This window comes from Danio aesculapii, chromosome 18, assembly GCF_903798145.1.
Source record: "Danio aesculapii chromosome 18, fDanAes4.1, whole genome shotgun sequence".
In the NCBI taxonomy this organism is placed as follows: domain Eukaryota; kingdom Metazoa; phylum Chordata; class Actinopteri; order Cypriniformes; family Danionidae; genus Danio; species Danio aesculapii.
Window position 1 is genome coordinate 47159330 of NC_079452.1, and position 21844 is coordinate 47181173.

The 21844-nt window shown below is 35.9% G+C and overlaps 1 protein-coding gene across 1 annotated transcript; it reads left to right on the forward strand.

The window, feature by feature from the left end:
- The first annotated feature begins 1331 nt into the window (after positions 1-1331).
- Positions 1332-18388, forward strand: rapsn (receptor-associated protein of the synapse, 43kD). Its single transcript, XM_056478160.1, has 8 exons — positions 1332-2317; positions 3124-3462; positions 8435-8593; positions 12738-12836; positions 14894-15016; positions 15397-15450; positions 15578-15777; positions 17295-18388. The coding sequence occupies exons 1-8, from the start codon at positions 2093-2095 to the stop codon at positions 17365-17367; spliced, it is 1272 nt and encodes a 423-aa protein (XP_056334135.1). The 5' UTR covers positions 1332-2092; the 3' UTR covers positions 17368-18388.
- Positions 18389-21844: the final 3456 nt, after the last annotated feature.

Genomic DNA, 21844 nt, shown 5'->3' on the forward strand with positions numbered 1-21844 from the left:
TTTTGTGAAGGAAAAATCATAGTTTGGGGTTACATTCAGTAAGGGGCATGCGAGAGATCTGCAGTGTGTATGGCAACATCAACAGCCTGAGGTATCAAGACATTTGTGCTGCCCATTACATTACAAACCACAGGAGAGGGCAAATTCTTCAGCAGGATAGCGCTCCTTCTCATACTTCAGCCTTCACATCAAATTTCCTGAAAGCAAAGAAGGTCAAGGTGCTCCAGAATTGGCCAGCCCAGTCACCAGACATAAACATTATTGAGCATATATAAGGGAAGATGAAGGAGAAGGCATTGAAGATGAATCCAAAGAATCATTATGAACTCTGGGAGTCCTGCAAGAATGCTTTCTTTGCCATTCCAGATGACTTTATTAGTTATTTCAAGTTATTTGAGTCATTGCAGAGATGTATGAATGCAGTCCTCCAAGCTCATGGGAGTCATACACAATATTCATTCTTTTTACACTGCACCATGCTTTTATATTCTACACTGATCATATTTTATTTTGGTAAAGTAAGTGTATCTAGGGGCCTTTGTCTTTCATATAAGCCACTTCTAATACCAAATAATCAACTAGAAGTCAATTAATTATTTGTTCTTCCTAAAACTTGGGATAGGCGACAAGACTTTTGTCAGGCAGTGTATGTAAGAAGCATGTTTTTTCCTTACTCTGTTTTAACTTATAAAGTTGCTTTCATGTCATGTTATAATTAGGAGATTCTAATTGGTAAAAAGCATTTGCAATTAAAACTGGGAATTTTTGGAGAGCTATGACTTGTTGGATACTATTGCTCCACCACCTGACCACCATTAGGGCATTGATGGTGTTCTAATAAACATAATTATAGCAATGAAACTATGGTATTTTCACATAAGGTGAACATAGCATAAACACTTGTGTCACTGTGCTTTCTAGCTAATATTTTGATTTATATATTACAGTTCCAAAGGCTGAGTGTTAGCATTTCAGGAATTGTGTCATAACAAAGACGTGACTTACATCCACCAGATGTTTACTTTGGTAAGATAAGCCATCTTGTGAATGGCAAGGCAGTAAATGCTCCCTATTTGTATCCATGAAGCTGGGTGTAAAGGGGGCTGAAAGGGCCCAAGAAAGCCAGGTTTAGTCGGTAACCCGACAATTCGATCCCATTGATGTGTTTCAAGAAGCAGCGGTACTGTAACTTAAGACAAATACCATGTTCGACTTTGTGAACTATTCTAAGCATCAGTTGCTGACACCAATAGGGGGGTGGGGGGGGGTTGCTGGGAGGCTTATTAAGGCCCACCCACAGGAACTGCCGCCCTCTATGAGGAGCACTCAGCTCACTCTGCCTCACCGTTGTGAAATATCTGGCTGTTTTTAGACTTGTTTACATGATGTCCGAACCTCAGAATTGAATATTTGCTGAAATATGAATGTTATGTTTACTTCAGGGTTGCCCATAGTTGCTTCAGCCTCTTGACGGAGTGCGGATGTGGAGGTGAACAGCACTTGTCTTGGTATGAAGATCAGTGGATAAGCGTCTTTAGTGACCTTGGATCTTTTCAGAGGCTGAAGCTGGATTCCAGCAAAGACACATGGTCCAGAGTGACAAGGCCATCTGCTGTAGCGCCAGCACTGCAGTGGGAGGGAGGAGAAAGATGAAGGGGTGGTTTGTGGGGGGCTGAGGGTACAGAGAATTCCTCCCCCTCGGGTGTGGAGGGAGTAGATATTCTGGGAGTTCATTGCCAGCACCTTGGATTGGAACTTATTTCTTTAGCGTCGTTTTTTTCCTTAGTTTTTCTGAGAGGGGACTAAGATTGTGTCTTTAACATCACGAGATCATGCTGATGTGATTCTTACAAAGTTCTTTTAAAGTGTTTAGCAATGGAGATCTGGACTCTGAAGACCTTGCGAGCTGAGGATCCAGTTTCTTCAACCACTCTTTACACCCAAAGTTGAGAGTTGTGGAGCAGTGACGCAAAAGGAGAGGATCTCTGGGGTGGATTTTGGCTAACCTGTCTTTTGTTTGGGTGTATTGGTGGTGAAAGACACATAAAAAAGGTACGCTTGCACTTCCTCAGAGGGCCGAAGAGCCAGACGGATGGTTATTTTTATGAGGGACTTTGTAGCAGAAATGGGTCAGGACCAAACCAAACAGCAGATCGAGAAGGGACTGAAGCTCTACCAGTCAAATGACACAGAAAAGGCTTTATATGTTTGGATGAAAGTGTTAAGGAAGACATCTGATCCAGGGGGGAAGTTTCGGGTTTTGGGGTGTCTGATAACAGCACATTCAGAAATGGGAAAATACAAAGAGATGCTACAGGTAAGAGTCGCTGTTCTTCTACTTTCTTGCTTTATTATTTTAGTGTCAACACTACTGAGGATTTCAGGTTTTGTTTCACTACTATCAAAGTCAATCAACAATGGACCCTCCCTGACTTGCAAGTTGCATTGTGCCGATCATACATTCTAAAAATTCTGGTGTATTTCAACCCACATTTCATAAACAATATGGACAAACTCAGCCATTGGGTTATAGTTGTTGTAGTAACCCAGTTATAGTAACCCAGCAGTTGTCTGTATTTTAGCCAAGTTTTGGTTGAAATAACCCAGGATTTTTAAGCTGACTAAATGCACCAAAGATACGATTTTCACTAATCTACGGGTAACCCCAATGATGCAGATTTCTGACGTACTGAAATATGTACCAATGCAAAACATGCATATAATATATACCTTCCATAGTTACATGAAGGGTAAGGAGAGCTACTTGCAATATGATCCTCAGCACCGAGCATCTTGTTGACATAAACCTTCTAGCAGAGGGACCTGCTTTCCCAAGTTCAGCAAAGACTTCATTTGCACTATGATGTGTTTAAACAACTGTAGCTCTCACATAATAATAATAAAGTATGCTTGATATCTGTTGTGGCATGAAAACAATTTTAGCACTAGTACTTTGTGTTGTCTAGTGTCATATCAGGTTGCAAAAGGATGGGCAACCCTTGAACGAGTTTTTTTCGGTTGTATATTATCTAATTATTATCTGTACTTTTAGATTAAATAGCTTAATAAATGAACTAATCTCTATTGTTTTCTTCCACCATGTACATATCAATCATCCATCAGTTCTCCCTCGCTCAGATAAACACAGCCAGAGAGATGGAGGATCCGGACTACCTGACGGAGGGCTATTTGAACCTGGCACGCAGCAATGAGAAGCTTTGCGATTTCCAGAAGACTGTCTCATATTGTGAGACCTGCTTAAACATGCAAGGCACCACTGTTAGCCTGCAGCTCAATGGGCAAGTGTGCTTAAGCATGGGGAATGCCTACCTGGGCCTAAGTGTTTTCCAGAAGGCCTTAGTGAGCTATGAGAAGGCCCTACGATATGCTCACAATAATGACGACAAGATGCTGGAGTGCAGGGTCTGCTGCAGTTTGGGCAACTTCTACATCCAGCTTAAGGTATCACAACTAAAATCTCATTTATCATTTTGTGTGTGTGTGTGTGTGTGTGTGTGTGTAAAACCTCATATTTATCATTACTGTTTTGCATGATTTAGAAAAGTAGAACACTCTTAATTTCAATTTAATTGATAATATTTACCCTACAATGGGTTTGTCCATATCTGACCCAATATTGGGCTACAACAACCCTTAATTTTTTTAGAGAGTAAGGTTATCAAACTTAAGAGATAACAAATGGATGTTTATGGAAATGGAAATTATGCAGACAAAAAATTACATTTAAGCTTCATTAAAGTGTCAAACCTTTGTCTATTCGAGAAATGCAGGTAACACTTTAAAATAATGGTCCATTAGTTATTCTACATACATGCATTTTCTTTTCGGCTTAGTCCCTTTATTAATCCAGGGTGAACCGCCAACTTATCCAGCACATGTTTTATGCAGCGCAAGCCCTTCCAGCTGCAACCCATCTCTGGGAAACATCCATACACACTCATACATTATGGACAATTTAACCTACCCAAAATAAAAACCCACGCGAACGCAGGAAAACATGCAAACTCCACACAGAAATGCCAACTGACCGAGCCGAGGCTCGAACCAGCGACCTTCTTGCCGTAAGGCGATAGCACTACCTACTGCGCCGCCCATTAGTTATTCTTAGTTATTTGCTAACATGAACAAACAATAAACTATATATTTATTACAGCATTTATTCATCTTTGTTAACATTAAGTAATAATAATACAGTCAACTCACAGTGGTTAACTACTGTTATTGGTTGATTGAAATACTTGATTCTGATTGGTCGCAACATTCTGCTATTCTGAGATAAGAAACGCTAAACAACACAGGCTCATCTGGGAACTTTAAATCACCTTGACTGTTAGTGAACATGTTTAAATTCATATACCTTCATCTACTTGTCTGTCTTTTTGACTGTTTGGTACTGTCTTGTAAATGAATAATACACAGTTTACTATTGACGTTATCCTTGAAGTCCGAGCAGGTGCAGCCATTAGAATCTTTTTGGCTCAAGACTTCCAGTTTTATTGACTTCTATTGACTTTTAGACGTTAAAAACAGTTTGTTATGCTGCTTGATGTTGCAAACTGACATTTTCTTATTATATTAGTCTAGTTTTTAAGTTTAGTCTTGAACACACTTGTTTGTAGAGCAAGCAGTTTCCTGCCATTCATTATTCCTAGGCATTTCTCCCTTAGGTAACTGAATCAGAAGTTCTAAAACAAATTTAGAAAATGAGCACACTTCGGCATTGCTGAATAAGGTCAATATGCTTTATTCAGTCAGTTTCATTTCAGTTAGCTTTGAGCTTTTCACTGTTTGCTGGCTACTTGTGACTGAATAATGTGCAAGTTATTATATACTCTTTCAGCTGTTTTCGGTTATGTCAGCTTTGCTTTTAATTAAAGAATTAAAAAACTATTATGGCTCAGAACAATATATTTTTTTGTTTCTAAGTTTTATTTTTGTGGCAAGTAGCTTTTGTGTATGAAAGGGATAAAGTACACCCAGCATGGTCTTTTCACAGAATAAAGCTTGTTGTCGGGCTGCTGATATGCCTGAGAAATCTTTATTCTGCTAGCTATAATAATCTCTTGGATATACTTTATCTCTAACTTTAAGTTAAGCACAACTATGATTAATAGATTGTTTATACTTAGATTACATAATATTTAAAGTGTTACCAAAATGCATTCTTATAATAAACTAAATGAGCTGCATTTTGGGATGCTCGTGTTAAGTTGTGATGTAAGGAATACTGCTTCTGTTTAATTTATTATTTTGTCAACTGATTTTTATGTCTATTTATTCACATCAAATATAAAAGATAACTGTTTGACCATCTGAGATTTCACTATGGTAATTAAAGTGTAAGATCTGATTTTTCTGTAATACCAGCCTGATCTCACGAGAGAACGTAAGTATTTTACGTTTTATCAGTTTAGTGGCTAATTCGTACGAATTCGTACGAGCTCAGTCATACGAAATTGTACGATTTTAAAAAGAAGGCATGGCACCTAACCCCACCCCTAAACCCAACCGTCATTGGGGGATGAGCAAATCGTACTAAACTGTACGAATTAGATCGTAGGAATTCGTACAAATTAGCCACTAAATCAAAAAGTTACGAATTTCCATGAGATTGTGTTGGTAATACACATCAAACTGCAGGTCTGTTGTTTTTTGGCTTTTGGCATCTGATAGAGTGTTTGAAATGGTGACTTGTGACATTAAACTTGACAAACGCACTAAAGGAGTTAATGCTGTACAGCTTTGCTTACTACTTGTGGTTTACTATATTTCTTTCGCGATCAACTCATTAATTAAAATAAATAAACATAAATTAATTTAAGAGTGTCCACACATTTAACTGCAGTGTATGCTATAAGTCTATAAGTCTAAGCTATACAATAATAGTGTCAAATATTGATACAAATGAAAATGTTATTAATGTATTTAATTTATGTTAATATAATTATACATAATTTATTACTGTGATTTAAAGCTGAAGTTGCAACAGAAGTTACTTCAGTCCCCAGTTATCCATAATCGATACCTCTAATAACTCTAATTTGGTTTTCAAGAAACCTCAATTATAATGTAATCAGTTTAATTTTTGGTGGAAATCGTGATACATTTGATTTCAATCAAAGCATTTAATGAAAAATTATTAATAATTTAAATAATCTTTAATGTCACTAATGTATGTTTGGTAAATAAAAATATTGATTTCTTTTAAAAAAGAAAGAGAAAAATAGCATGTGCATGTAGTGTTGACAACCAATGCCCCATCTGTCATTGTCACTGTATAGTGAATGTATTTCATATTCCTTTAGCTGACAGTCATTTAAGTTCTATTTCACTGAAAGAGCAGTAAACAGTTTTTACATGACTAACAAACCTGCCTACATGCTGTGCACAATGTATCCGATTGCACGTCAGACAAAGCAGGTTTGGCTAGATATAGGCATTTGTACTCACCTTGACACCAGAGATCTGAAGAGAGCAAATCCCCTGGATTCCCAGGAAGGCCTGCTGTAATAAGTATGTGATGGAGAGGCATGCAGAGAATGTCAGTGCTACTAGGAGTAATATTAAGATGACCCCTTTTAGCCATGCCTGAGTTAAATCTCTCTGCCACATGGGAAATGATCAACACTGAGTGCTTGGTTGCTTTTAGCATCCCCTTTCACACACTCTCTAATATTCACCAGATTTATCTGCATTTTTCTGCATGTAAAAAAATTTGCGTTTTACATTTTGGGTTGCACTTAGGGTTTGGGGAACTTCCATTCAAAAGAACTTAAACAAATCACTTTAAATAATAAGGCTGTGCTACAAATAACCCATATACCGTATATGAAAAGATATGTTTGAATTTGTGCTTTAAAGGGCTGACCCTAACGACTATTTTAAAATCAACTAATCAACTAATTTATTGATTATACATCTAATCTAGACGAGTAATTTATTTTAACAATTATTAGTTTTATAATAATTTATTTTAAATAATCAAAAATTTAAGAAACTGCCTCCATCCATCTGTTTTCAGATTCATTTTGGGATATAGCATTAGAAAAAAACACCATACAAATGCCAAAATTCACATAAAACATCTTTGCACTTGATTTAGGAACTAAGAGTAAAAGAAGTTACTTTAAAGTTTCCTAAAAAAGAAACTTTAAAGTTATGCCTGGTGTTTTATGACATTAATATGACATTAATATCACAAGCATATCTGTGGCCAAAACTCTTCTAAATTCACTGTGTTTTGTTCCTCCAGATTATTTTCTCTTTTTTATTCCATAGAGTACAGTAAGGTTGCACGGTTTACCGGTACTATGGCAGAATCATGATACTGTGGCTCTAAAATACTGATGGTGCCACTGTAGTTTGTAAACGGTAGTATCGTCATTAATAGTCTATCTACAATAAACAATGTTGCATGTGGAAAAGTCAATAAAATGCTCACACGTTTGTCAACAATAGACCGTTTTATTTTAATAGTCTTGGGAAGCCCTTTATGGTTGTACAGTTTCTGATGTTTTCTGACGTTTTAAACTATTTTGACCACCTCATATAGCCTAATTTTGTTAAAATAATGCGCATTTTTTAAAAAAATATATTTTTTAGGGGTTTTTAACCTTTAATGGATAGAATAGTGCAGAGAATTGACAGGAAATAGTTAGGAGCAGAGAGAGGGAAAGGGTTGGCAAAGGACCTCGAGTTGGGAACCGAACTCGGGTCGCCGTGAGCACCATGGTGCTATATGTTGGCACACTTAACCACTAGGCTATTGGCGCCAACAAATAATGCACTTTTTGTAACAAATTTCGTTTGGTATAATTTGTATCTTTATTTTAATGTATTTTTTGTTGGCCAGTTATCTACAAATAAACAAAATAAACAAAAGAATGAATAAATTTTTGTTGAAGTGACGTGCAAAAATAATACTTTTTTTCAGTAATAAGGGAATCATGAATTAAATTCTAGTAGGCCTATTATAACATGTAAAATATTGTATTTCCGACAATTGTTTTTATAATTTGAGTTATGAATTACAGTATTGCAATACTATTTGGTATTGTGATACTTCAGCTGGTATAATATTGTAACATGAATTAATGGTATCCCGACTACCCTAGAGTACAGAAATAATGAGCATGTAATTTGGTAATGCTAATAAGTTGCATCTTGGCATTTGATGGATGAACTTTAAAGAGAATAATGCCGCCTCATTGTACCCGCAGCTTTTCAAAACTCTTTACTGATTGTTATTTACTGTTTATCGGAAGTTACTCTAATAATTCACTAAAGCATCATAGGGTTTACGAGAAAGGTGGAAATTCAGTTCTTACAAGAGAAACATGAATCATTTATGCATGTTATCATATGTACTTCTAATAATAGGAGTCCATATCTGCATATTTTGTGCTTTTTGCAGGATTTTGAGAAAGCGCTCTTCTTTCCATGCAAAGCAGCTGAACTGGTGAATGACTATGGTAAGGGCTGGAGTCTGAAGTATCGTGCCATGAGTCAGTACCATATGTCAGTAGCCTACAAGAAGCTGATGCGCCTACCAGATGCAATGGAATGCTGTGAGGTACGAACATCTAATTATGACCCCTCATCCATTTTTAACACTAGAACACTGCCTGCTATGGAACATTTACTCATGGCTGTCAAATGTATATTACAAATTTTCAATAAAATATTCAAATCTCCAGTCCTAAACTTTTACTAAGATTGTGTTATTTATCAGCATATTTTATTAGAAATTGTGTAGAGAATGAAGAATAAAAATACCAATAGTAAAAATACAGGTAACATTTTACAATAACAGTACATTAATAATGATGTATTAATATGTAAAGTATACATTTTTATGAATTAATGATGAGTTACGGCTTGCGCTAATCAGGAACTAACGTTAACTACAACATGAATCACAATAGTTCATATGTGAATAACGGCTACCTTAATTACTTTTTAGTTCATGTTGTTAATTAATGTATTAATTAACATTTAGGTTTAAACTAAATGTAACCAACAAGAACTCATGAACTGTTAATGTATAATTATATCATGACTTTACTTGAAAGGACACATCATCATTAACTCATCCTTAACTATACATGAACTCCTGTGTTTAAATTGTTCCTGCTGACGTTGACAGAACACTTTTCTATTGTTATTCAGTGTAAACGCACTACACGAAGGTGCATAAGGAGTTCATGAGTAGTTAATAATGGGTAAATAATGATGTGCCCCTCCAAGTAAAGTAATGATATAATTATACGTTAACATGTCATGAGTTCATGATGGTTAAATTAAGCTTAAACTAATGTGGTAATTAATACATTAATTAACAAACAAGCATGTACTAACAAGTTAATCACACATAAACTAATGTGACTCATCTTGTAGTTAAAGTTAGTTGATGATTAGTGCAGGCATTTACTCATCATTAGTCTATAATATAGTAATGATTAGTTTACATATTAATACATTATTATTCATGTACTGTTATTGTAAAAAAAAAACATGTATGATGGATTTATTTATGCGCCACACTTATGTTTGTGTCCTTATGTTTGTGTATCCTTGTCTTGACATTGTGTGGACGTTACCAATATGACATCTATCAGACGTTGGATTTTGGTTGTCATACCTGACGAAAAAATGTCAGTATAACATACAATTAACATAGTATAACATAATATTAACGTCTTATGACGTTGTGTCTGCTGGCTGCATTGCCCTCCTCTCAGTTTTAGTCACAATGGATAAAAGAAGGAAATGTATGATTGCTCAACTCAGCTCAATTTATTTCTAGAGCACTTTCATCCAACCACAATGGGTACCAAAGTGCTGTACAAAATAAGTATGTTTTCAGTGACCTCTGAAAAGACTTCAAAGTAGGAGATGTTCTTAAGGAGAGTGGAAGATCGTTCAAAATTCTTGGAGCTGCCACTCAAAAAGCTCTATCACCTCGATATTTCAAGCATGATCGCAGACTTGTTAAAGAGAGTCAATCCTTAGAGCGAAGATATTGGGTTGATGTATGTTAATTAGCTCAGAAATATACTCAAGGGCCAGGCATATAGGGGTTAAACAGGTATTAGTGGCACTAAATGCTATGAGTTATGCATTCTGGGCTGTCTCAGCTCCATAGATGATGATTAAAAAAAATCATTTCATGACTGTAGAAATTACTTTGTGAATAATGCAGTAAAAGTGTTACAATATCTGTACCAGACAGTAGTAGTGCGCATAGGTTAATTTTACCCGCTGGTGGTTTTAGGTATGATGATTGCAGGTGTAGTTGTTTATTCCGTACACTGTAAAAAATGCTGGGATCCACAAATCGATTAAGTTAACTTAACAAATTTAAGTGGACTGAACATACAACAATTCAGTTGTCCCAAAAAATCTCAAGAATTGTCTTGTTTCAACTCATTTTAAATAAGTAGTTCGAACAAACAGCAAAAATCATTTAGCAGCATTGATATTTCGTTATATTTGAAATTGCATAACATTTCGGCATTTAGCATTTATATTTTTAGAACTGTGCACAAATATGGTCATCTTAAAGTGGAAACAGATCACCTGAACGAATTTAAGGCAGCATCACCTTAATCCCTCAGGATGTTGATCATATTTATCAGTCCCCTTGGCGTAACCCTGGCCTCTGACTGTCTGCCGCTCGGCCTATGGCACAACTGACAGGTGCAGCTATTTGTAGGACTGGTTGTGCCAGCCCTCTTGACCAGCCCCCTTTACTATGGCTGATAAAAATACGCCAGTCGAGAGTCCATCCTGCTGAGGTGCCGTCTGAGAGCAGTGTTAATGAAGAGCAGAGCTCACCCTTTGCCCCACGCTAATGACGAGGAGAGAAATATCACAGCCGGTCATTGCTTTGGACTGTGACCATCGTCACAATGTGCTGTCTGCAGCAGTGATTTATAACTATCTAGCAGTGGGGATTAACGCGGGCCATGTTCCAGCTGTCACGCAATGTTTCATTTTTGTATGTTGTTTAAGTTGGGTGGCCAAGCGTCTGGTTTTAGGTTAGATATTTGGGTTTAAAATACCAAGTCTACATACTGGTGCAGACTTGAGCTGGGCAGTTATCTGTCCTCCATTTTAAAACATATTTAATAATTAATTTATTTTTTTTTAATACATTTTTTGAAAAATCATACTCAAGTAAAAGTACCATTATTTGCTCAAATTGTAGTGCAAGTAGAGTAAAATATCTGAAGTAAATATTACTCAAATTATGAGTAAAAAGTAAACCTTTCAAAAGTACTCAAGAGTAGTGAGTAGTGAGTATTACACTGTAAAAAAACTGATGCATTTACATGTAATTTGTGGATGCGTGTGTAAACGTAACATTCTGTAGTACATTTCGTTATTGCCCAGCAGGCACACAATGTCATAAGATGTTAATATTAGGTTAGGTCATGACGTCAGGTGACCAAAATTCAATGTCTAGCCAGCGTCTAAGAACAAAGTTATATAACGACATCAAATGAGGTTGATGTTGTGTTAATTTTAGGTTGTGTTAGAAAGTGACCAAAATAAAATGTCTGGCCCACATCTTAAATGAATGTCATATTTATGTCAAATACTCACATTTATTCGTCAGGTATGACAACCAAAATCTAACGTCTGATAGACGTCATAATAGTAACGTCCACACAAAGTCAAGCTGTAACATCATTAGACATTGTTAGACATTGTTGGACATTGACGTTGACCTGACGTTGAGTTCTGACATCAACCCGATTTTCATTTCCAAACAAAATGCAATGTCGCCACGATGTTGGGGTACAACGTCAATCTGACGTCATGTTGACAACCTGTGCTTACTGGATGTTTAAGGCCATTTCGGTCATCATACAGTAAACATTCGTCATCTTCTCATCAGTGACCTGCATCTGGGTCAACGCAAATGTAAAGATTTTGGACATCTTCTTGGACACTAGTGCTAGTGCTTCCAAATAGTTTGCTGCAATTATAAAGCACCCATGTCTTTAGGTAGTTTATTATGGTAGTTGTGACTGCAGGTTGAAGAAAATTAGTGGAGTAAAAGTACCGATACAGCACTAAAAATGTACTTAAAGGAAAGTAAAAGCACACATTTTTAAAACTACTTAGTAAATTACAATTTCTGAGAAAAACTGCTCAATTACAGTAGTTGGAGTATTTGCTATTTGTTACTTTACACCACTGGATACAACATCTTATACATACAAAAATGTGTAGCAGACAGTTGTTGTTTTTTGTCCTCCTTTTACTATATGTATTTACTATATGTATTTAATTTATGAAATGATATATAACAAATAAATAAATATGTCAAATATGTTACTTTCAAGTAAGACAAAATATTGTCTGACCTACTGCCCTTGCAATCAACACTGGTGTCTCCTTCCTAAATGTAATTTTAATTAATTAAACGAGTTAATGATTCAAATACAAAGCAAAAAAATACAGTTGTAAAATTTAAAACTGCATTCTAATATATGTATTACTATATTACTCATATATATTGACAAAAGAAATCAAAGCAAGGTTAACTTTGTATGCTTTAATTTATAAATATGCACAAAATGTTCAAAATTAAATGTGATATATTTAAATTATAATGTGGGGAGGATAAGCATATACATATGCAAATTTCAGTAAACTGTGGATGACAACACAAACATTAAGTTATACTGGATGTACTCCCCCCCCAGGAATCAATGAAGATTGCACTGCAGCATGGAGATCGACCCCTTCAGGCATTGTGTCTGCTTAACTTTGCTGATATTCATCGCTGTCAGAAAGATGTTGATGTAAGTTATACTGCAATCCTTACAAATATGTTACTTATAATTGATTGGTACTTTATTAGGTACACATTGCTATTACCAGGATGGACTTGCATCCCTGTTACCTTCAGAACCACCCTAGTTCTTTGTGGCATTGATTCAACAGAGTGTTAGAAACATTCTTCTGAGATTTAACTCAATATAGACACATTATGAGAGCAGCATTAGTTTGTTGCAGATGCTAGTTCCACACACAGTTAGGTCCATAAATACTGGGACATCGACACAATTCTAACATTTTTGACTCTATACACCAACACAATGGATTTAAAATGAAACGAAGATGTGCTTTAACTGCAGACTGTCAGCTTTAATTTGAGGGTATTTATATCCAAATCAGATGAACGGTGTAAGAATTACAACAGTTTGCATATGTGCCTCCCACTTGTTAAGGATCCAATAGTAATTGGATAATTGGCTTCTAAGCTGTTCCATGGTTAGGTGTGTGTTATTTCCTCATTATCCCAGTTACAATGAGCAGATAAAAGGTGGAGCGTTCATTTCAATTGTGCTATTTGCATTTGGAATCTGTTACTGTCGACTCTCAAGATGAGATTCAAAGAGCTGTCACTATCAGTCAAGCAAGCCATTAAAACAAAACAAACCCATTAGAGAGGTAGCAGAAACATTAGGCATGACCAAAACATCTGTTTGGAACATTCTTTTAAAAAAACGCACCAGTAAGCTCAGCAACACCAAAAGACCAGGAAGACCATGTAAAAACTCAGGTAGATAATCAAAAAAATTTTCCCCTGGTGAAGAAAACACCCTTCACAACAGTAGGGAAAATCAAGAACATTCTCCAGGAGGTAGGTGTATGTGTGTCAGAGTCAGAAGGAAAGGAACTGCTCATGATCTTAAGCAGTGTCACATGGTGGTGGTAGTGTCATGGCATGGGCATGTATGGCTGTCAGTGGAACTGGTTCTCTTGTATTTATTGATGATGGTACTGCTGACAAAAGCAGCAGGATGAATTCTGAAGTGTTTCAGGCAATATTTTCTGCTCATATTAAGCCAAATGCTTCAGAACTCATTGGACGATGCTCCATAGTACAGATGGAGAAAGCATGAGCCAAAGCATATTGCAAATGCAAACAAAGAGCTTTTGAAGGGAAAGAAGTTATGTTATGCAATGGTCAAGTCAATCACCTGACCTGAATCCGATTGAGCATGGATTTCACTTGCTGAAGACAAAACTGAAGGGAAAATTTCCCAAGAACAAGCAGGAACTGAAAACAGTTGTAGTAGAGGCCTGGCAGAGCACTACCAGGGATGGAACCCAGAGTCTGGTGAAGTCTATGCGTTCCAGACTTTAGGCTGTAATTGACTGCAAAGGATTTGCAACCAAGTATTAAAAAGTGAAAATTTGATTTATTATTATTCTGTCCAATTACTTTTGGTCCCTTAACAAGTGGGAGGCACATAGGCAAACCTACAGCGTTCACCTAATTTAGATGTAAATACCCTCAAATTAAAGCTGACAGTCCTCAGTTAAAGCACATCCTGTTCATTTCATTTCAAATCCATTGTGTTGGTTTATAGAGCCAAAAATGTTAGAAATGTGTCGATGTCCAAATATTTATGGACCTAACTGTATATCTCAAACTTTTAGATAACTAGTGTGGTTTTTTTCAGTTTCAGTTTTCTTTTATTGTCAGTAAACCTTAAAAATGATTGTGCCTAAAATCTTAATAGATCAGCAGTGGTGTCTGCCCTGTTGGGCTCCAACAACCATGCCACATTCAAAGTCACTTAAATCACCTTTCTTCTCAATTCTGATGCTCATTTTTAACTTCGGAAGATTGTCTTGAACAGGCCAGTCTATATGCTAGCTAAATTGTGGCAATGTGCATTAACAAGCAGCTTGAGGTCTACCTAATTTAGTGGCAACTGAGTTACATATGCCTATATATGCTTAACTGTGAGAGCCATAATCACGATTATTTTTCAAGTAGTCCTGCAGCCATATTCCGTTGCTCATGACATTAATGCTTTTCTTTATGTGCTCACCTTCAACACAGAAAGCATTCCCTCGCTATGAGTCCTCCATGTGCATAATGTCAGAGATTGGCAACCGCCTTGGACAAGCATCCATCTACGTAGGAGTGGGGAAGTGCTGGATTCTGCAGAAGGAATATGATAAGGTCAGGATTTAATTGTGTTGTTCTGATAATATGAGAACATTTGTGATCAGCATATACAGTTAAAGACAAACTTAATAGCCCCTGTGATTTTTTTTGTGTGTTTGTTTGTTTGTTTGTTTTGTTTAACAGAGCAAGGACATTTTTTCCACACTATTTCCATCATATTTTTCTTCTGTGGATAGTCTGGACTCTATTTAAATTTAAAAACTAAGGTCATTATTATTAGCCCCCATTTTTTGGTTACAGAACAAACTACTTTTGTCCAATGACCTGCTTAATTAACATATTTTGCCATTTTTTAGGAGGGCTAATGATTTTGTCTTCGACTGTATGTAATATCTCAACTGGCATTAGTTTGAGTACGTCTTGTATTACCACAGGCTCTGGACTCACTGCAAAGAGCAAATGATCTTGCCGAGGCAATCGGAAACAAGGTGATGCATCTGTTATAAGAGAATAAGAGACAAACATCTAATTTTCGTTACAATTTTGATGGCATAACATTACAGAAGATGAAGACTTGCATTGTATTAGCATTAGAATTGTGCTCTTGTGTTCCAGCTGTGTATCCTGAAGGTGCACAGCCTGTGTGAAGGCATTTACCGCTGTAAAGAGCAGCAGGAGGAGTTGAGGGAGCAGGTGGTGAAGTTCCTGCAGTGTGTGGAGGAGCTGGAGCTCTACTGCGGCATGTGCGGGGAGTCTATCGGAGAGAAGAACCAGCAGCTGCAGGCCTTGCCCTGCTCTCACATCTTCCACCTCAAGTAGGCCTAAAATCAAAATCTTGATTAATTGAACAATTTAACTCGATTACAATTAATGAAGGATGTTTTTATTTATTTATTTAATGTTTGTGCCCTCAGAGTTCACTGACAAGTTTTGTAAGTAAATGTGCTCACATATTACAAGTGAGAGATATTTGAATGTATGACGGATTACTTGATTTTAAAATAATTGAAGTAAACACACACTATCTACTACCTATAATTATATATTTAACATCAACGCTGAACAACTGAAATTAAAACACACATTTCCTAAAACGCAGCTCTCTGCGCCGCCAACCGTCATCGGCGCTACCAAACCGACCAATCACAAAGCTTGCGCCACGCGTCACTGTGATATGCAAGTAAATTTTTTTGAGAGCTGTGCAGGTATGAAAAGGCTGCGCCGAATTGTACACATGCCCTTGGCAGAAGTATAATATCATAATAATATAATAAATATAAATCATAATATAACATGTATTATTCAGCCTTAACAGAGCAGGGTCACGTGACTCTACACACGCTAGGGAAAGTAATTGAAAAAATTGACCAGGAAAAATTAGATCGATTATAGATTCTGTATGTCGATTTCAATTACTTTTCGATTAATCGCCCAGCCCTAACCTCAAGTATGTAGTCCATACCTGTCAACCCTCCCGTTTTTTTCTGGATTCTCCCGTTTTTTCTTAATTATATCCTGCTACTATCCTGTAAAAGGTATTTTCCCGTATTTCTCCCGTTTTTTTAATCTTTCTATGAAGGTTGGTAATAAACATCATAGAGCCAATCCTCCCCATACACAACCCATACCGCCAAAACACCAGTGGACGCCCCTTGCTCTTAAGTGTGAATCTATTTTGTGCTTTATTTTATGTACCCTACTGAAAAAACAGCTTAAACCAGCCTAGGCTGGTTGGCTGGTTTTAGAGGGGTTTTGGCAATTTCCAGGCTGGTTTCCAGCCATTTCCAGCCTGGTCTTAGCTGGTCAAGCTGGAAAATGACCAGCTAAAACCAGCTTGACCAGCCTAGCCAGGCTGGGAGCCCAGCCAAAACCAGCTATGTCCAGCTTAAACCAGGCAGGTCAAGATGGTTTTAGCTGGTTTTAGCTGGTCATTTTCCTGCCTGACCAGCTAAGACCAGGCTGGAAAAGGCTGGAAACCAGCCTGGAAATGGCCAAAACCCCTCTAAAACCAAGCTGGTCAACCAGCTAAAACCAGCCAACCAGCCTAGGCTGGTTTAAGCTGGATTTTTTCAGCAGGGTAGGCATGAAAACACTTTAAAATAAATATAAAAATGGTGGGATTTCTTTCATTTCCATTACAAACAGCTCCAGATTAACATATTTAGTAATTTGTGGGAAAATTATTATATTTTTGGGGGCATAGGGAGGAGTATCTCTTATTTTCACATCCCAATGTTGACAGGAGGTAACTTATGATGTAGTTAAGTGTTTTTCACTTTCTGTAGCCACCAGCTATTATCTTGTGCTCACTTTGTTCTGTTCATCCATGCAGGTGTCTGCAGACAAACGGCACAAAGGGCTGCCCGAAATGCCATCGTTCATCAGTGAAGCTGGGTTTTGTATGAGATTGCACTCCTGCTTTTGGACAAAATGGCTGAATCCCGTCAGCGTGACCCATCTGGGAGCACAAGTTCCAGGGTCTTGATTCAGGAAGCTCTTTGGGAGGAAATAAAAGAGGTTTTCCATGTGTTTCCATTCTGTCTTTATGGCAGCTAGGGAAAAAATGTGGAAATGCAGCAGATGGATTAGCTCAACGAAGAGACAGATATTACTGTGAACTGACATTTTAATGCTGTATTGGTGTATGAAACATTAAAAACAGCCTTTTATTGGACCATGCAGCATTGCAGGATATTCGTCAAAGAGGTGAGAGATTTACATATTGTGTGGTTTCCCTCAGTGAACATTATTGCAATATTTATCAGAGCTGAACATAGCAAAATGTCTATTTATAACTTTCTATCTAGTTTCTTCAGATTGTGTAAATAATACATAAGTTCTATGATTAATGTAACTTTAAAAGATAATGTTGTTCTGGTTGAGTTTGTTTGAGGTTTGTTTTGAGCTTGTAGTAAACTCATATGTCTCTAACGGCCTCTTGTTAGTGAACTGTAATATTCAGGGGCATGTGTTCAACTTATTAACTTGACCAATTATACATTTTGTTAATTATTTATACGACAGTTGTTTATGTCTTTTAATAAGGAACTTATACATAATGCATAACATTACTACTATGTTTCTCATAATTCATTTCTTTGACATTGAATCAAAATGTGAAAAGTAGTTCATTTCTTTATTCAGTGCATTATAGGATGTGCAGTTGAAAGTAAAGTTTGCTGATATTACTTTAAAAAAATAATCTCCCTTAATCTCCATAACCTTCAGAGATTCACAAAAGAGTATAGGTTCTCTTTTGAATCTCCAAATAATTCATATCTTTTTACAACATGTATAGCACAAAATATTTTGGTATATTTAATCGGAATGGCCTAAATTAGTTTTTATCTTTATTTCTTTGTGGGCACTTTCAATAAATATTCAAGGTGGTATAATCAAGTTAAATGATGCTGACTATGCTCGCACATTGCAATATATATATATATATATATATATATATATATATATATATATATATATATATATATATATATATATATATATATATATATATATATATATATATATATATACTGATGCATTTTCACACAAGGGATCTCTTCGATCGTATGACAAATGTTCACATTTCTTTAATTAAAGATTAACAATTAAAGATTAACTATTCATAACTCCTGATTTGTTTTCTCGTATTTTTACTTCGTAAGGATTTCAGATAGATGTCTGATGTCTTGTGCATTTATCTTTTAAATCACACTATTAAATGTGGATCAGTATTCTCTGCCACTTTATTCCATATACAAAATAAATATATAACAGAACCCACGATATATCTTATTCAAAATAAAATAAACCCACAGGTGTTCTTAGACATATTCTCACCAAAACATCATACATTAAACATGGAGATTTGTAATTATTATTTATGGGAGCAATATGTAAAAATGCTGCTTATTTATTTTTCTTTTAACTTACTTTCATTTTTATAGTAACTTCTTATCCTTAGCTATTCATCTTGTTTACTAACTGCATGCTGTGTAAAACTGTTTTACATCCTGAGAGCTAACAGGTCATAACTACCTCTCCACGTTTGTCCCTCAAAATATTTGCATGTTTACGCAGCAGTTTCTTTTAAAAACGAGACTGGACACATTGTTTAATTAAAAGAAGTCCTGTACACATTCAATTGACTTTTTCTGGTAAATCTCCAATAAAACAAATTTCTTGTTGTTTCCTTTCTGATGGAGTATGTCTTTTTAATCAGATCATTTGTATGACTCTTGAATCATCTTCTAATGTGAGATATATTTTGCCATGAAAATCAAGTTTTTAGAGTTAAAAAAGAGGCATTTCTGACATCACTTAAAGGAAACACTTTAAAATTTTAGGTTAAGGTACTTTGTCCCAGTCACACAGTACAATACTTGCAGATTGGAAGATTTCCAAAGAGAAAGCACTGGTCATAAACGTATGCATTTGCAAAGTCACTGAAGGCTGAATAAAAACTATTCGGTTTGGAGCTGTCCTTACGATGCAACCACAGCTTTGCAAACTCTACATTCAGAAACATTAGGAATGTACATGGACACAATGTCCTCTGTGCTGTCGTATTGAGTGCTCACACAGGCCTTCAACTAATCTGGCTCTAAAAATAATCTCAAATGTCTTCAGTAAGAGCCCAGAGCAGTTCTTGGTAAAATCGATGGAGCATTGCTTAAAACACAATGACGATTTGAAGCTTTTTTTTCAGAAAGATGCAGAACTGTGCTTTTTGCATGTCATCAAGAAGTCACAGAAATCATGTGTACTGCCAGCAGAAGCGGATCCACTGGAAATAATGATAAGGAAATACTTGTTTATCTTCAAGATGACATGACTAGATTTGTGATATGTAGATATGCGAACTACAGTGTATCTATACACCAAATATGTGAAGTTTACTGGGTTGTGATGTGTATATCCGTCCTGTGCACTTGCCCCACAAAAAGGGTTCACTCAAATGTACAATCCTAAAACACAGACAAAAACATAACCACCTAAATTTAAAGAAGACTGGAAACATACAAGTGAACTACAAACACTCCCTCGATTTAAACTTTTTCATGACTAATCCGAACAAATGTATTTTCATTCTAATTTACAGAAATAAACAGCTTAAGTTGCTGCAGAGGTACGAAAAAGTTGCACATAATCCCGATTCCCGAAGGAAGAGCAGCCCTCAGATGGCGCTTCAAAATGAGAAAAAAAAAAAGACAGGTGGTGAAAGAGAAACTGTATAGGTCAAGAGCGATGAAGATCTTTTTAAACTAGAACCAAATTCACAGTACATATAATCTGTCATTTTTTAAAGGTATTTAAACACATTAAGCCTATTTCACTTTAAATGTTTGAGAGTGACGTTAAAGGTATTAACGAACTTCCTGTTTAACGTTAGTTAGTTAGTGAAACACAACCCCTTTAACTATAATGGTGTCTTTACCTGACTTTAGGTCCCTTCAGGAAGAAAATTGTCCTGTCTCTATATTTTTCTTCATATTAATGACGTTTGATCACGTACAAACTGGTTTAAAATTATTATTTATTTATTTTTTTTTCGACCTAAACGTCCATTACAGCTGCATCGAGCTGCGTCTCTTTTTCCCCGCCTTTCCCGAACGTGGACCTGCGTCTAATATAGCCCATTTTTAAAGCAAAAAATAAAAATACATTTAAATACTTTATTAATAAAGTATGTGTGAACGGCTAACAAACCAGTGTTGAAGGGAAATTGTAAATATAGACATAGTTCAGCAAATAAACAAAAATTATCAATACATCTCTTGCACTATATTCCAAGTCAGCAACTTTTTTGTCATACGTCTCCGATCTAACTTTCAGATTTGTGTATTCAAACTTCGCTTCTCAGTGTGTGTTTTAAAATGTGCAACACAATCTCTACAATAAATTTTTTAGACCTGACCTGAACTTGTGAAAAGTGATCAAGGTCACAGCTAAGCAGCATAAGAGACTAGTGATGTCCTGCAGCCACAGATGTGCTTATTCAAAGAAAGGGTCTGTGCATTTTTGACTGCTGTAACCGACAGGGATTTTGTTGCATTATTTCTTTGTTCTACAATCATTGCTGTTCTCCAATTTTGAGAGTGTCTTTGCATTTGATTTCTACTTATTTAAATTTTAGTTTCTAAAAATGTGTTTGTTACACTGCAAAAATGCTTTTCTTACTTAAATTTTTCGTCTTCTTTCTAGTCCAAATATCTAAAAATACTTATATCAAGAAGCATTTTCTAGACAAGCAAAACTTATTTTCTTGTTTTCAGAAAAAAATGTGTCAAAATTAAGTGAGTTTTTCCTTAAAACAAGCAAAATAATCTTGTTTTTCCCTTTGAAATAAGATTATTTTGCTAACCACATTTGGCAGATTATTTAGCTTGTTTTAAGGAAAAACTCACCTTTTTAGGGGGAAAAATAATTTTTTTTCCAGTGTAAAATCTCTGATTTATGTGATGCAACCAGCCTAAATCAGCATAACTCAAAAATATGCATTATAGTAAACCATATATTTATATGTGGAGTTTTGGGAAACTTGCATGTTTTTGTTTTTCAAAGTATTTGTCATATTCATTCACTTTGTTAAACATAATAACTCATTATACTCACCATAAACAAGACCATAAAGTAACTGGTTAGATTCCTGATGCTGCTTATGTATTTTGCCCAACAGTCACTAAACAGACATTTAGCAGAGTGTGTTGTATTTCTCATTTAATTTCTTAGAACCAGATTTTAAAAAACAGACCCATAGCATGTTTCGTATTAGGATGTTTCTATTTTGTAACCATTTACTTGAGCTATTTCTGATTCAGAACATTGCTGAGCTATTTTAAGGCAAGCATTTCAAGCACAGAGTATCATCTACCTGAGTCA

Excerpts from the sequence above, each read along its gene's own strand:
- rapsn (XM_056478160.1), top strand. The coding sequence starts at position 2,093 with ATGGTTATTTTTATGAGGGACTTTGTAGCAGAAATGGGTCAGGACCAA. Across the intron at positions 2,318-3,123 it reads AATACAAAGAGATGCTACAG|TTCTCCCTCGCTCAGATAAA; the intron begins GTAAGAGTCGCT and ends ATCATCCATCAG. Across the intron at positions 8,594-12,737 it reads ATGCAATGGAATGCTGTGAG|GAATCAATGAAGATTGCACT; the intron begins GTACGAACATCT and ends CTCCCCCCCCAG.